This window comes from Mustela erminea, chromosome 1 (genome assembly GCF_009829155.1).
Source record: "Mustela erminea isolate mMusErm1 chromosome 1, mMusErm1.Pri, whole genome shotgun sequence".
NCBI classification, from domain to species: domain Eukaryota; kingdom Metazoa; phylum Chordata; class Mammalia; order Carnivora; family Mustelidae; genus Mustela; species Mustela erminea.
In genome coordinates, this window is record NC_045614.1 from 174,795,352 (window position 1) to 174,812,368 (window position 17,017).

Here is a 17,017-nt window from a genome sequence, read left to right on the forward strand (position 1 = left end):
AACACATGCATACATTTAAATGTAAGAAAGCTTGCATGACTACATTATTATTAGACAAAGTAGTGTTCAAGATGAAGGGAAAAGACAGATACTTGTTGCTCTCTGTGCAGTTTATTATACGTCAGTGCTTTTTTAAAGTTTTTATTTAAATTCCAGCTAGTTAACATACAGTGTAATATTAGTTTCAGGTATACAATCTAGTGATTCAACACTTCTATACATCACCACTTGCTCATACAACACCCCCTGCTTATCACAAGTGCGCTCCTCAATCCCCATCATCTGTTTAGCCCATCTCCCACCCATCTCCCCACTGGTAACCATCAGTTTCTTCTTTAAAGTTAAGAATCTGTTTCTTGGTTTGCCTCTTTCTCTTTGAAAAAGATAGGCATTTAAAAATTATGAAAGTGTCACTCACTCAAAACAACAAAATAATTTTAACTGTATATGCACCTAATAAATGAATACTATTAACGGACATTAATAGACCTTTCATCCAACAAAAGCAAAATACGTATTTTACTTAACTGCAGATGGAACATTCACCAAGCCAGACCAACATAAATACTGGCCCAATATTTCTAAGGATGAAATCTTACAGAATATGTTATTTCATCAAATGGATTTAAGTTAGAAATCTGTAACAAAAAGAAACCTAGAAAATTCCCATATATAGAAATTAAATAATACACTACTAAAAAATCTAAGGATCAAAAAAGAACTCACAAGGTAAGTTAGAAAATACTTCACACTTAATAAAAAAGGAAACAAACATCGAAATCTGTGACATGTAACTAAATCCTTAGAGAATATGTACTGCTTTAAATGCTCATATTAGAAAAGGTATAAAATCAATGATTTCTACTTCTATCTGAAAAAGGTAACAGACAATGAGAAACAATATATATATAGAAAATTCATAATAAAACAAAGAAGAGAAATTAACAAAATTTTTTAAAAACACCGAACAGAAGAAATTAACAAAGCCAGAGTTCTTAAAAAGTTAATAAAACCAATACACTCTTTAAACAATTGAGCAAGAAAAAATGGGGGAAACAAATGATCAATATCAGAAATAAAGGAATATACACAGATCTTACAGACATTAAAAGGATAGTAAGAGGATAATACAAACAGTTTTATGTCAGTACACTTGAGAACATAAATTAATTTTAAAATCTGGTCAAAAATTACCAAAAGTAACCTAAGGAGAAATACAAAATTTTAATAGCCTTTTATCGTTTAATGAAATTTAACTCCTAATTCACAGTCCCTCTTACTCCCTTATATTCCCTGCCAATACACACAAAATCCCAACCCTGAAAGCTTCTATCAAACATTTAGGACAAAATAATACCAATTCTACCCAATCCAAAAAATAAAGTAAAAAGAGAAAGAATAAATATTTTCCAACTCATTTTATAAGACCTCTATCACCATGATGACTAAAGCATTTTAAGAAAGTTATAAACCAAAAACCTTATGAGCACAAAACCAAAAATTTTTACAAAAATGTTAGCAAATCCAACTCAGTGATATATCGAAAGGTTAATACTCAAATGAGGTTTAACCCAGGAATGTATATTTGGTTTAATAGATGTGAATACAGTGTAGTATTATTGCTGTAACAAATGTAGAAAAAGTATTTGGTAAATTATAACACAAGGTTATAATGGAACCTTTTGAAAAATTAGGAATAACAGAAAATTTCCTTGACCTAATAAAGATATAAGCAAACCCTAGTGAGCATCATAATTAGTGGTAAAATAAATGTAAAGAATGGGAATAAGGTATAGAAACAACCTAAGTGTCTATCAATGGATGAATGATAATGATAGTGAACAACAAGGGCTTGAATTATGCAAGTCCACTTACACGTGCCTTTTTTTTTCAGTAAATATATTGAAGAATATTTGGGAGATATGCAACAATTTGAAAAATCCTGTAAACAAATCATGAAGCTTAGAAACCCTGAAGGAAAATTAAGAAAAGGTTAGGCATTTCATGAATGCATAAAATATATATAGAAATGAGATGATTTTACCACTAACTACCATAAAAGATAAACAAATCTATTATAAAAATTTAAAATTTATCAATACTTATGCACACATAAACCAAATATGGTAGCATTCACAGTTAAGAAAAATGCAAATGAGTAAAAGATGCAGTATTAAATCATAACTGCATAAAATTGTAGTAATACTGTACCACTGTTAATTTCATAGCCATCTCCTGTAGCTACTATTGCAGTGAGCTCAAGTGTTGGAAGTATCTGCTTAAAATGCTATGTGATACTAATCATCCTATATAAACAGTTCCTTTCTCCAGGAAATCGTGTACCACAAAAAACTATCTCTCACAGTTCTCACATATTTTTTTATTTTGTGTAATACTGTATATTCTGAATTAAACCACAGGACCCATACAAAGTACCACCTGTCATGCTGGAAGTGCTCCCAAGAACCACAGAAAAGTCATGTCATTAGAGGAAAAAGTGGAATTATTTGATAAGTATCACAGATCGAGATCTGCAGTTATAGATGGCCACCATTTCAAGATAAATGAATGCAGTATAAGGACCATTGTGAAAAAATAAAAGGCAGTTCATGAAGCCATTGTTGTAGTTACACCAGCACGCAAGAAAATCTTGTACTTTTCATGAAATACCTATTTACCTCGTACTGAAAATGTAGCTTCTGTGTGGGTGCAGAATTGCTATAAAAAGGCATTCCTATAGTATATATTCTAACATGATTCAAGAAAAGGTATGGGCAATGGGAAGGTAGAGAATTTGATAGTTTGGTAATTTCAGAAAGAGGTTTGCCTTAAAAAATGTCAAAATAACAGAAGAAGTCGCGTCTGCCAACCAAGAGATCCAGACAGAATTTCCATATGCCATTAAGAAAAGCCCTGGGGAAAAAGGTTATCACCTGAACAGGTTTTTAAAGCGGGGGAAAAAATGCCCTATTGCGGAACAACAACAACAACAAAATGCCACAAAGGACATTGATTAGAAAGGAAGAGAACCAAGCACCAGTATTTAGGACAGGAAGAAAGTGGGAATAAGACAAAACTTAGCATTTCTATTCAATATTGTACTGAAGGTCCTAGCCAGTGCAGTGAGATAGGAAAAAGAATAAAAGGCATAAAGGTTAAAAAAGAAGCAGTAGAATTTCTGTTGATGTTGGGCTTTAGACATAGAAAATTTGAAGAAATATACAGAAAAACTATGAGAGTAAATATATTTAAAAACCTCCCAGAATACAAAGTCAATATTTTCCCATACTAACAATAACTATTAGAATATGAAATAAAATATACTATTTATAGTAGCTTCAAAAATATAAAAAACTAATGGGTAAGTTGAATGAATGATGTATAAGACCCCTACAGACAACCATAAAGGACAGGGAAATTAAGAAAAGCATAAACATATTAAGTGACATACCATGCTCATGAGGTGGAACATTCAATGTTAAGTCCAATGTTAAGATGTCAACTATCCCCAAATATGATTAAAATAAAATCTCAACAAGTTTTTCAAAAAAATTAGTAAGTTGATCTAAAAACTTATTTGAAATATGGAACACCTAGAACTACCAAAATCATCTTGAAAAAGTAGATCAAGTTTGGAGGATTTATCCTATTTGACTTCAGGATTTATTATAAATCCACGGTAAAAGGCCAAATGTGAAAAGCCATAAAGAGATCAATCGAATGGAAAACAGAGTCCAGAAATTGGTGTGTGTGCATATATATACATATATTTGAAAAAAAAAAACCATATATATATATATGGTTTTTTTTTTTCAAATTAAATTCAGTAAGTATGAAAGTCAGATGATTTTGACAAGTGATTCAGTGAAAAAAATTTTTTTTCAAACAAGTACTTTGGGATAATTGGATAGCTGTATGAAGGAAGTACAAAAATTCAGGATGGGTCTCAGATCTAAACATAAAAGCCAGAACTATGAAGCTTCTAGAAGAAACCATAGGAGAATATGTTAGAAAACTTAGGTTAGGCACAGATTTTTTTTAGCGAGTACACAGAAAGCTTGTATTTAAAAGAAAAATGGATAAATTATACCTCATCAAAATTAGATGTATCTATTCATTAAAAGATACTGTGAAGAAAATAAACAGGCAAGATACAGACTGATGAGAAATCTTCAAAACACATATATTTAACAAAGGTCTTCTATCTAGAACTTATAAAGAAATGTTAAATTTCAATAATAAGAAGACAACCAAATTAATGAATGGGCAAAAGACTTAAAAAGGCATTTTATAAGAGAATGTACAAGACTGGCAAACAGAATATGCAAAAGTGATCAACATTAATAATCATCAGTAAGAAACAAATTAAAAGCACAATGAGATCCTATTATATACTCAATCAAAAGGCTAAAATTAAAAAAAAAATCAATCATTGGAAAGGAGATGCAGAAACTGGAACTCTCATTTATGTTACTAACTATAAAATAGTTTGACCACTTTGAAATTCTTTAAATATCCCCCATACATCTATCCTATGACCCAGCATTATCATTCCTAAGAATTTTTTGAAGAGAAATGAAAACATGTCTATAAAAAGCCTTTTACAAGAATGTTTATATCAGGTTTATTCATACTAGTCCTAAACTAGAAACAGTCTGGATGTCACTGAACAGGATACTGTACAAACAAACTATGGTATAAATACATAATAGAATGTTACATTGGAATAAAAAGGAGTAATCAAGTGATATATACAACAACATAGATGACTCCCCAAAACATTATGCCAAATAAAAAAAACCTATGCACGAAAATGTATGTGCTCTTACTCCCATTTATATGAAACTGTAGAAGAGGCAAAATTAATCTGGTGATAGAAATCAGATTAGTTCCCTGGTATGAGGTGTGAAGTATTGATTGCGAAGGGGTGTGAAAGAACATTCTGGGGTAGTGAAAATGTTTCTTGACAGGCAGTGTAGTTATATGAATGTATGCATTTGTCAAAACTACTGAACTATACCTTAAGACCTGAGCATCTGACTATGAACAGCTTATATTTCAATTAAAAATGTTCATATATAGGGTGACCGAATGGATTAAAAAAACAAGACCCAACTATATATTGCCTACAAGAGACTACTTCAGAACCTTAAGACACAGACACAGAAAATGAAAGCATGGAAAAAGATATTCCATGCAAAAAGAAGCAAAAGAAGGCTGGGGTAGCAGCACTCATGCCAGATAACATATATTTTAAAACAAAGATTATAACAAGAGACAAAGAAAAGCACTGCATAATGATAAAGAAATCAATTCAACAAGAGGATATAACAATTGTACATTGTAAATACCAAAGCACCCAACATAGAAACACCTGAATATATAAAGTGAGTATTAACAGACATAAAGGGAGAAATTGACCATAATACAAGAATAGTAGGGGGCTTTAAGACCCCATTTACATCAGTAGATAGATCATTTAGACAGAAAATCAATAAGGAACTTTGTTCAGTGGCTTTGCATGAACACCAGCTGGATTTAACAGATATACACAGAATATTCTATCCCCAAACAGCAGAATACATTCTTTTCAAGTACAAATGGAATATTCTCCAAGACAGATCACATGTTAGGCCACAAAACAAATCTCAATAAATTTAAGGAGACTCAAATCATATCAAGCATCTTTTCTGACTACAACGGTATAAAACAAGAAATCAATTACAAAAAAATGAACAGAAAAAACACAAATACATAGAGACTAAACAACCAATGGGTCAATGATGAAATTAAAAAAAAAAAACTTAGAGACAAAAATGAAAACATGATAGTTCAAAATTTTACAGAAATAGCAAAAAGCAGTTCTTTTTTTTTAATAAAGATTTTATTTATTAATTTTTATTTAAGAAAGATTGGCATAAGCAGCATAGGGAGAGGGCAAAGGGAGAGAGAGAATCTCAAGCAGACTCTACATTGAGTGCAGAGCCTGATGCAGGACTTGACCTCAGAAACCCAAGATCATGACCTGACCCAAAATAAAGTCGGACACTTCACCAACTGACCAATCCAGACGTTCTGCAAAAGCAGTTTTGTTTTTTTTTTTTCTAAGATTTCTTTTTCAAGATCTCTTTTTGAGAGAGAGAGAGAGAATACACAGAGGAGTAGAGGGGCAGAGGGAGAAAGAGAGAAGCAAATGCAGGGCTCACTTCCCACATCCCACAAGAGAATTACCTGAGCTGAAATCAAGAGTCCAACACTTAACCAACTGAGCCACCCAGGCATTCCTCACAAAAACAGTTCTAAGAGGGAAGTTTATAGCAATGCAGGCCTACATCAAGAAACGACAACAAAATCTCAAATAAACATTATGATTCTTTGCCTAAGAGAAATAGAAAAAGAACAACAAACAAAGCCCAAAGTTACTAGAAGGAGGAAATAAAGTTCCAGGAGAAAATAAATGACATAGAGACTAAAAAGCCAACTGAAAAGATCAATGAAACCAATATAAATAAAACTGATACACCTTTAGCCAACTCATCCAGGAAAAAAGACATAAAGAACTCAAATGAATACAATCAGAAATGAAAGAGGAGAAGACTGAAGACAAACCACAGAAATACCAAGAATTATAACAGACTGCTATGAAAAATTATATACCAACAAATTGGACAACCTGGAATAAATGGATAAATTCCTAGAAACATACAATCTTCCAAGACAGAATCGGGAAGAAACAGAAAATCTGAACAGACTGACTGCTAGTAATAAAACTGAATCAAAAACAAAAGATTCCTAAAAAACAAAAGTCCAGGACCAGTGGGCTTCACAGGTGAATTTACCAAACATTTAAAGAAGAGTTAATACTTACCCTTCTCAAACTATTCCAAAAAATAGAAGAAGAAAGAAACCTTCCAAATTCCTTCTAAAAGGCCAGCATTACTCTGATACCAAAACCAGAAAAAACACTCTAAAAAAAGCATCTGACAAAACATAACATCAGTTTATGATAAACTCTCAACAAAGTGGGGCTAGAGAGAACATACCTCATCATAATAAGGCCACATATGAAAAACTCATAGCTAACATAATACTCAATGGTAGAAAACAGTGTTTTTCCTCTAAAAGTAGAAACAAGACAATGATGTCTACTCTTGCCACTTTTATTGTGGTTACTGTTGTAGCCACAGTAATTAGACAAGAAAAAGAAATAAAAGGTATACAAACTGGCAGAGAAAAGTAAAACTGTCACTCACTGCTTACAAATAACATAGTATATACAGTAAAACCAAAAGTTCCACTATAAACTATTGAAACTAATAAATGAATTCAGTAAAGTTACAGGATACAAAATTAATAAACAGAAATTTGTTGTATACACCAATAATGAAGCAGCAAAAAGAGAAATTAAGAAAACAATCCCATTTACAACTGCACCAAAAAGAATAAAATGCCTAGGAATAACCTTAATCAAGGAGGTAAAAGACTTGTACTCTGAAAACTATAAGGCACTGATGAAAGAAACTGAACACAACACAAACAAATGGAAAGATACACTATGTTCATGGATTAGAAGAATACTGTTAAAATGTCTGTACTACCCAAAGGAACCTACAGATTTAATGCAATTCCCATCAAAATACCAGTAGTATTTTCCACTGAAATAGAACAAATAATTATAAAATTTGTATGGAACCACAAAAGACTCTAAATAGCCAAAGCAATCTTGAGAAGAACAAAGTTGAAGGTATCACAATCCCAGATATGAAGCTATAGTACATAGCTACAGTAATCAAAATAGTATTGCACTGGTACAAAAATGGACACACAGATCAATGAAACAGAATAGAGAACGCAGAAATAAACCTATGCTTATATGTTCAGCTCATCTATGACAAAGGAGGCAAGAAAATACAATGGGAAAAGACAGTCTTTTCAATACATGCTATTGGGATAACTGGATAGCTACACGCAGAAGAATTAAACTGAACCACTTTCTTAAACCATATATAAAAATAAACTCAAAATGGATTAAAGACCTAAATTTAAGACCCAAATCCATAAAACTCCAATAAGAAGACATAGTAATCTCTTGGATATCAGCTGTAGCAACATTTTTCCCTCAGGTAAGGGATATAAGAGAAAAATAAACTACTGGTACTACATTAACCTAAAAAGCTTTTACACAGTGAAGGAAACTATCAACAAAATGAAAAGGCAACCTACTGAATGGGAGGAAGTATTTCCAAATCATATATCTGATAGGAGATTAATTTCCAAAATATATAAAGATCTCATACAACTAAATACTGAAAAACACTAATAATCCAATTTGAAAATGGCAGAGGACCTGAAAAGATATTTCTCTGAAGAAGACATACTGATGGCAAATAGAAAAGATGTTCAGTATCGTTAATCATCAGGAAAATACCAACAAAATCTACAATGAGGTATCACCTCATACCAGTCAGAATGGCTAGTATAAAAAAAACAAGAAAATCAAGTGTTGGTGAGAATGTAAAGAAAAGGGAACCCTAATGCACTATTGGTGGGAATGTAAATTGGTTCAGCCACTATGGAAAACAGTATGGAGGTTCCTCAAAAAATTAAAATTCTTAGATATACCATACAAGCCAGTAATTCCAGTACTGGGTATTTATTCCAAGAAAACAAAAATGATTTTGAAAAGAAATATTCACCCCTATGTGTACTGCAGCATTATTTAGAGTAACAGCAAACAGAAGCAACCTAAATGTTCATCATTAGATGAATAGATAAGAAGATGTGGTAAACAATTAATAGAATATTACTCAGCTATAAGGGACAAGCTCTTGCCATTTGTGACAAGGTAGATAGACCTAGAGTGTGTTATGCTAAGTGAAATAAGTCACAGAAAAACAAATACCATGATTTCACTTATATCCAGAATCTAAAAACCAAAACAAATGAATAAAAACACAACAAAACAAAGACTCATAAATATAGAGAACAAACTGGTGGTTGCCAGAGGAGACAGGGTGGGAGGGATGGGTGAAATAGGTGAAGGGATTAAGAGGTACAGACTTCCAATTTTGAAATGAGTAAGTCTTTCCTATTCTCCAAGAAGAGGTAGATGCAGAAGAGTGTAGAGAATATGACCCCAAATTATAAGTAATAACAAGAAAAAATACCAAATTGTTAATACTGGTATTTTGAAAAGAGGGTAGGGCTGGCAAGTATAGCATAAGGAATATAGTCAATAATATTGTAATAACTTTGTATGGTGACAGACAGTAACTACACTAATCGTGGTAAGCACCACATGATATATATAACTGTTAAATCACTATATTATATACCTGAAACTAATGTAACATTGTATGTCAACTATATTTCAGTAAGAAAGTAAAATTAAATTAAAAAATTTTTAAAGTTCACGTATACCTCAGCTGAGAAATCCTACCTTGGGAATAATCTCCCCCCAAATAAATTCATCAGTACATAAAGATAACTCACTGGAACAAGCCTTCAGCTAAGGAAACCAAGGTTTCCATTGTATTTGAAGCTGATTTTGTAGGAATCATTTCATCTTTTTGGCAACATTATAACAGTATTTGAAGAAAAGTGGAAAGATTAACACAAAGGGAATGCATGATCAAAAATGCATTCTCAATCCAGATAATCCAGTTAAAGACATAAGTTTTTAGAAGTGCAAGAGTCACATAAAATGTACAGTCTAGATAATTATTACCCCAAATATATGAATAAGCTTAAGGTTGTTCAATAAAAATAACAGTTATTGTGGTTAAACAGGAAGAACTGTTAGAAAGCCTCACATTATTTCCATTCTATTCCTAACAAATACACACTTCTTTTAAACCATCACCTCTTCCTAAGTCATAGCACAAAGACCACTTAAATCTTCTCCCATGAATAAAACTAGAAATGCAGAGTTCCACAATACTTACTGGAGAAATGTAGAGAAAAAAAGAATATCCAATAATAGGTAAAATAGAATAAATGGTCACTATTCTCATAGTACAGCTTATTAGTCACTATTAAAAGAATAATTACATATATACATTGATTTAAAAGGATTTCCAGGGGCGCCTGGGTGGCTCAGTGGGTTAAAACCTCTGCCTTTGGCTCAGGTCACGATCCCAGGGTCCTGGGATCGAGCCCTGCATCTGGCTGTCTCTGCTCAGCAAGGAGCCTGCTTCCTTCTCTCTCTCTCTGCCTGCCTCTTTGCCTCCTTGTGAGCTCTGTCTGTCAAATAAATAATAAATAAAATCTTTTTTAAAAAAAAAGGATTTCTGGCATTTAGTGTTCTCCAAGAATAGGTAGATGCAGAAGAGTGTAGAGAATATGACCCCAAATTATAAGTAATAACAAGAAAAAATACCAAATTGTTAATACTGGTATTTTGAAAAGAGGGTAGGGCTGGCAATTAGAGTTTAAAAACAGAAAGAGGGGCCCTGGGTGGCTCAGTTGGCTAAGCATATGCCTTTGGCTCTGGTCATGATCCCAGAGTCCTGGGATCGAGTCCAGCATCAGGCTTCTTGCTCAGCCGGGAGCCTGCTTCTCTCTCTGCCTCTGCCTGCCACTCTGCCTGCTTGTGCTCTCTCTCTCTCTGACAAATAAATAAAATCTTTAATAAATAAATAAAGAAAATATCTGTTTTAGAAGAGTTCTCGAATAAATATGTAAGAAATGCTGCATATATATATACACATGTCTGCAAACATAGTAACCAAAATGAAATACATGGATATTTACTTCTTTCTTTTTTCCCTGTCTTCATTTTTTGCTACTGACACATATTATTTATGCAATCAGAACATTTTAATTTTAGGGAAAATAAAGGTTGGAGACCTGGAAAACACTGCTTTGAAATTTAAAAAATACAAGATGCTATCGGTAGATATGAATTCTGAATAATTACTCTATTTTAAAATTCAAAAAAAAGGGAGTAATACATTCATTAATGTAGAGAGCTGTTGAATCATTATATTGTATACCTGAAACTAACAGCACACTGTATGTTAATTATGTTTCAATAAGAAAAATTTTAAAATTTTAAATAAGAGAGAACTACATAGAATACTTCTGCCAATACCAAAGAGCAAAAAAAAAAATCTTATATAAACAGACCCTAAAGCACAAATATTACAGACACACATACCTGGATGATTTAGCAGAGTATCAAGTTCTTCTTTGGCCACAACCATTCTTAATCTATCACTACTATCAATGACAAAAATAATGGCTTGTCCTTCTCTGTATAAAGAATGAGAAAAAGTAAAGGTAAACTTACACATTTTTCCATGTGTAGCATTCATTTGCATTTCCTACCCTCTGTATTATCTTTTCATTACGTATTAGTTTATATGAGTGACTAATATGTTACCATTAGTCATATTTCATAAAAAATAATTTCTTTTAGGTTGGTTGATAATATGGTACATTTAATGCTTGTTTCATAATTTTTAAAAATTATAAGTAAAACTATAATCCTATTACACAGATGCATTCATTATTAATATTCTCGGGTGAATCAATTTTGTCATTTTTTTTCTGTATATTCACATAGGAGTACCTACATTTGTATTTAAGTGGAATCTTGCTGTTTTATACCCTGCCTTTCTCACACACATTTCCTTGATCTTTTTTTGCAGTATAGTTTGAAATACTTTTTAATGAAACATTAAAGTTCTACACCAGTGTTTCTCAAATATTTCTTACCATAACCATAGTGAAAAATACATTTTATATTAGGATGCAGTAAACATGTAAGCATATGTAACTACATTTGAAATAAGTTTCCAGAAATAATACTTACAAATAGCTTTTATTTTATTCTATTTCATTTTTTTTTAAGCTGATAACCAGCCACTGAAATGGCTTTAGCATTCATTTACAGATCACAGTGGCACTTAAAAAAAAAAAAATCACTGATTCCCTTTGCAACTTTCTTTTAATGATTATAAAATATCCCACTGCACGGATATGTCATCAAATACTGTGAACTTAGAGATTATTTTTAATTTTTATTATTGTAAAAAACTTTGGAATAAAAATCCTCCTAAATACATTTTTTAAATTTCTAGATATCTTAAGACTTGTAATTAGGAATTTCTAGGAATACATACCAAATTTAAAGTTTTAGGTAAACATTGACAAACTGTATTCCAGAAATACTTTAACAATTTATACTACCAGTACTTCTCTCACCCCCTTTCCAGCACGGCTCTTAACATCCTTTTCCATTTTTGTCATTCTAACAACATGATATTTTATATTGTATTTCATTAATTGCTAGTAAAGTTCACTATCTTTGCATATATTTATTGGGCCTTTTACCTATTTCTGTGAATCACTTATTCCATTCACAAACTAAGAATTTAAAAGTTCAATATCATTAGGAATTACATGAATATAAAAATAAAACACTTTTGAGTACCATTTTCTCCTATCATTTTAAAAAAATGAACATAGGTTATCACCAGTCATTCATTAACTGTAGCCACAGAAACAGATATGATTGGAAATATCTGCCAACAGTTTTAAAAATGTTCAATCTCTTTGAGCCAATAATTACATTTCTGGAATTTATGCTAAGAACACATGAACTATGACAAAGATTTATGCAGCAAGGTGTGTTAACTGGAGGATTATTTATAATCTTCAACAACTGAGAATAGCTTTTATGTCCAAAACCAGAATGTTTAAAAAATAGGCATAGGCATATGAAAAAATAATAAGCAGCCAGACATTAGTTATATTCTTTGTATGTTTTTATGTTTTTCCTGATTTATTCTGATCATTTAATGTTATCTAAAAAAGCAGGGTAAAAAACTGTATGTGGTACATAACTTAGAAGACTCTTTTCTCAATTATGTAAAGTATATATTTTATATTTCAAAAGGAAAAACACAAAAAGATTAACAATGGTAAATTTATTATAAGTGAGATTTATAGAAAAAAATTTTATATTCTTTTCTACATTTTCTAAATATTAAAAAATGTGTACTCCTTATATTTTATACTTTATTTTTCATATTATAAAGATAATAGCAATAATTATATAATAATCAAAGTTACAGTATCAAATAAATAACAAAGTAAACTTCCCTTCTAATCTTAGTGTTCCAAACACAAATGTTATTAATGGTTTCGTGCACATGCCACTAAATTATTTTTCTTCTCTAAATATACCAAGTACATATTTTTGTTAAGAGTAGTAATATTCTTTTTAAAATTGAGATATGTCATTATAAGCAGTGTTCAAAACATTTTCTTCTATCTATATCTTTGTCCACAAGTGCTAGTCATAGGATACTTCTTCAAGAAAAAAAAATATGGCTAGAGAGCAAGAAAATTTTTCATTTTATAAGATACTGATAAATTTCTCTGAAAAAGATGTTACATTCCCACCAGTGGCTTATTTTGCCATCGTAGACTTAATCTTTTTAACCTCTTTCAGTCTAATAGATTAAAATTCACTTGTTCTTTCATAATCAGAAAAAGATAGATATAGTCTATTATTGTAGATGTCTCCATAGTAACCATATTCACTATTCAACCTACAATTTAGCTACAGTGTTCCTAATTAACTTCTTCCAGTAAGGTTTTGAAGGAAAAGGAATTAAAATCTGAAACATTTCCTTTTCTTGAAACTATTTTCTATGTATTTTTGTTATCTGTAATTAAAATAAATGTTATTTTTAAAATAGTAGCTAAAATAAATACATTTAAATAAAAAAGAATTATCAACTAACTGGAGGAAGAAAAAAAAAATCCTAAACTGAAAACTCAGGTTTCCTAAAAAAAAAAACAAAACGAAAAACAAAAAAAACCAACCCCCCCCAAACAATTCACATTTCCCCCAGAGAATTTAATGTAAGGTACCATAAACATGCCACTTTTCTTTTACCAAACTGACTCTCAAACCTGAAGAACTCTTTTCTCTGTATCTCAGAGGTCCTCTAGATCTGTACAATTTAAACATGATTTCAATCTATTAAATCACTCATTGAAAAGAATATCTGTAAAAAATCTCCTTTGGCTGAGGAAACACAAAGTTTGTTCTCACATTAGCAGGAAAGAACTATTCAATAAAAATTAAATTATGCTCTGAAAAACAATCTGAGGGTTTTGAAGGGACGGGGGGTGGGAGGTTGGGGTACCAGGTGGTGGGTATTATAGAGGGCACGGATTGCATGGAGCACGGGGTGTGGTGCAAAAATAATGAATACTGTTATGCTGGAAATTAAAAAAAAAAAAAAAAAAATTAAATTATGACCTGGCAGTCATCTCATAACCATTCCAAGATAAGAATTCCTAATGACAGTTAGTCAAGGGATACTGGTTTTAAGTTTCAGACTCCAAAAGTAAGTTACATTGCTTTTACATGAAGAGTCCTTGCAATATAGACAGTTAACGTATTTGTTTTACTACCACACACAAATCCTGAGCAGGCAAAATAATCTGGGTACAAGGAACTTGACCATTCTTAATCTGAAGTAACTAGTGAGCACTTTATTAGCATATGCTGAAAAATATCTTGTTTAGAACTGCTTTTAGAACAAATGGATCAACTGTTAGTTACTACTGTTATTTTAACTAAATTTGTTTAATAAATAGTTACTGATCTATATGCCTGGCATCATACTTGACCTTGAAGAAATAACCTGAATAAGAAATAATGCCTGCTCTTGAGCAGTTCACACCCTCCTTAGAGAGGTAGCTATGGTACACGACTTGAAGACATAAATAGTATGGTAAAATACTGTGTGGACACTGGGAACAGAGTAACCGGGCAAAATGGTGGAATTTCACAGAGGAGGTGACTTCTGAGTTAACCTTAAAGCATTACTATATTAACTTTAAACTGCAACAAAATAGAACAGGATATTAAAAACAGAGAGAAAAGTATATGCAAAGATGCAAGGTCATGAATGGCCTGAAAAATCTAAGAAACAGTATGAACTATGATTATACTTTTTCATTAGAAAACATTTTCACTTTTTCTTTAGAAAATGTGCTTAAATTATATGAAAAATAAATAGTGCAACCTAGCCCATGTAATCCTTTGAATTTGTTGATCATTTTTATTAAAATGCATTCACCTAATTAACCAACACTTATAAACATACTTACTTATAATAGTGTTCCCAGAGATTTCTGTATCTTCCTTGACCTGACATGTCAAACACTGTAAAAGACAAACTACAGAAAAAAAACAAAAAACAAAACCAAACACCGAAACAAAACAAATCATGACTACATTATAAGATACTAAAATAAGGTATCACTTTTACTTAAAATTTTAAATTGTTTTCAAAGAAACCACCCTTGAATATACAATATTCAACTTGAGCCAATTTTCAAGTATGAGTCCCACAAAACAAATTTTGTAATATAAATATGATTTTGTAATGAATAACACATAAAAAAAGATGTTTTCCTTGCTAGTAAGATAATCAGAGTTTGTCTAAAGTCTAAATTCTAAAAAATAATCCGGAGGTAGTGGTACAAATAATTTACCATCTATGAACTTCTGAAAAAACAAATTACTTTTTCTAAGAGTAGAAAGAATGACTAGGTAGATCTAATATTATCACTTTTCACCCACAACTTCTTAGTCACAAGTATAATAAAGTGAATTACCTGGATGATTTGAATTTCTCTATGCTGAATCCTATGGTTGGAACTATATCTTGTGATTGAGCCTTCAAGAGAAAAGATAAATTGAGAAATCTGCAACTACAAAAGATGAATTTTTCCTTGGGCTAAAAAAAGCATCCAGGTTTCCAATTCTAAAATTTGTCACTGAGGAGATGACAATTAAACAAAACTATAATTTTTGCAGTGGGATCACTGTGTGTGAATTCTTTACAGAAGCTTAAGGTTTACTAATTATGAAATGTTTATATCTTAATTCACATTTTGTGGCTTGCTTCAAGTTCCCATAGCTGTACTGTGGATTCATGAGTCATTCTGAGTTCACATATATATATAGTTTATACATATATACTGCGGACTGTTCTCATATCTAGATGGTGAATCTACATGGTCCCTGCTTTCATGGAGCTTATCATCTAGAGAAAGTAAATAACAGTAACCAAGTAAACTACAAGTGAACATCATTTCAGACAGTGCAGTGAAAGGTGAATTGGGGATGGGAGGCGGTGGGGGAGGAGCATTGGTATGGGGCATGGGCAAAGGATGCTGTCAGAAAAAGTCTCTCTGAGGAGGTCATATCTGACCCAAGAGTGAATATGAAAAAGGAGAAAAGTTATGACAAGATCTTGGTAAAGAACATTCCAGTCAAAGGAATTAGCCAGTACAATGACCCTAATGCAAGCAGGAACTTGCCACTCAGGCAAAGTATAAGGCCTGTATGTCTAAAATGTCCTGAGTAAGGCAGACAGCTATATGTAACAAAGAGCTGTGGAGCCTTGAAGGCCATGGTGGGGAATTCTGTATGGAGAAGAGATTACAGGGGGGCAAGAGTACACCAGGAGATCTGTTAGCAAGTCCCACAGGCAATTAAAACACCTTAAACTGACAAGACATCAAACGCCTCCTAACACTTCCACCATCAAAACTATTCCTCCTTTTGAATAAAAAACACCATCTACTTTCTGATAACCTATGAGTCACTCTTGACTCCTCCTTTTCTTACATTTTTTTTTATATAAACATTCTCAAGTTGGTCCTATCTCACTAACTTAGTTCAGGCCCTTATCATTTCTTGCTTTGATTACTACAAAAACCTACAAAAACCTTCTAATTACTCCTAATCGTTAATGTGCCTCCTTAGACTAGCTACTCAACTTCTCCAAACCTTGGTTTTCTCAAATGTGAAATCTATTATTATCTTTAACTTTTAAAGTTATCATGATAATTAAATGAGTTACTGAATGCAATATACTCAACACAGTGTCTGGTCCATTGGACATACTCAGCAAATACTAAACAAAATACCATAAGTATACTGTCATTGACTTCAGTCTTTCCAATTTTCTCTATACAGCCA

General features: G+C 31.8%; 1 protein-coding gene across 7 annotated transcripts in view; it reads right to left on the bottom strand.

Moving 5' to 3' along the window:
• ARL6 (ADP ribosylation factor like GTPase 6) overlaps positions 1 to 17,017 on the bottom strand; it is a 42,421-nt gene that overhangs the window by 17,544 nt on the left and 7,860 nt on the right. For all 7 annotated transcript variants that reach the window (XR_004287627.1, XM_032351596.1, XM_032351568.1 and 4 more), the window contains exons 3-5: positions 15,646 to 15,707; positions 15,136 to 15,204; positions 11,159 to 11,253 (exon numbers count right to left, since the gene is read on the bottom strand). Coding sequence is in view for 6 of the 7 variants with exons in the window: in XM_032351596.1 (XP_032207487.1) it covers positions 11,159 to 11,253; positions 15,136 to 15,204; positions 15,646 to 15,707 (226 nt within the window). In the remaining variant the exon portion in view is untranslated. The remainder of the gene's footprint in view (positions 1 to 11,158; positions 11,254 to 15,135; positions 15,205 to 15,645; positions 15,708 to 17,017) is intronic.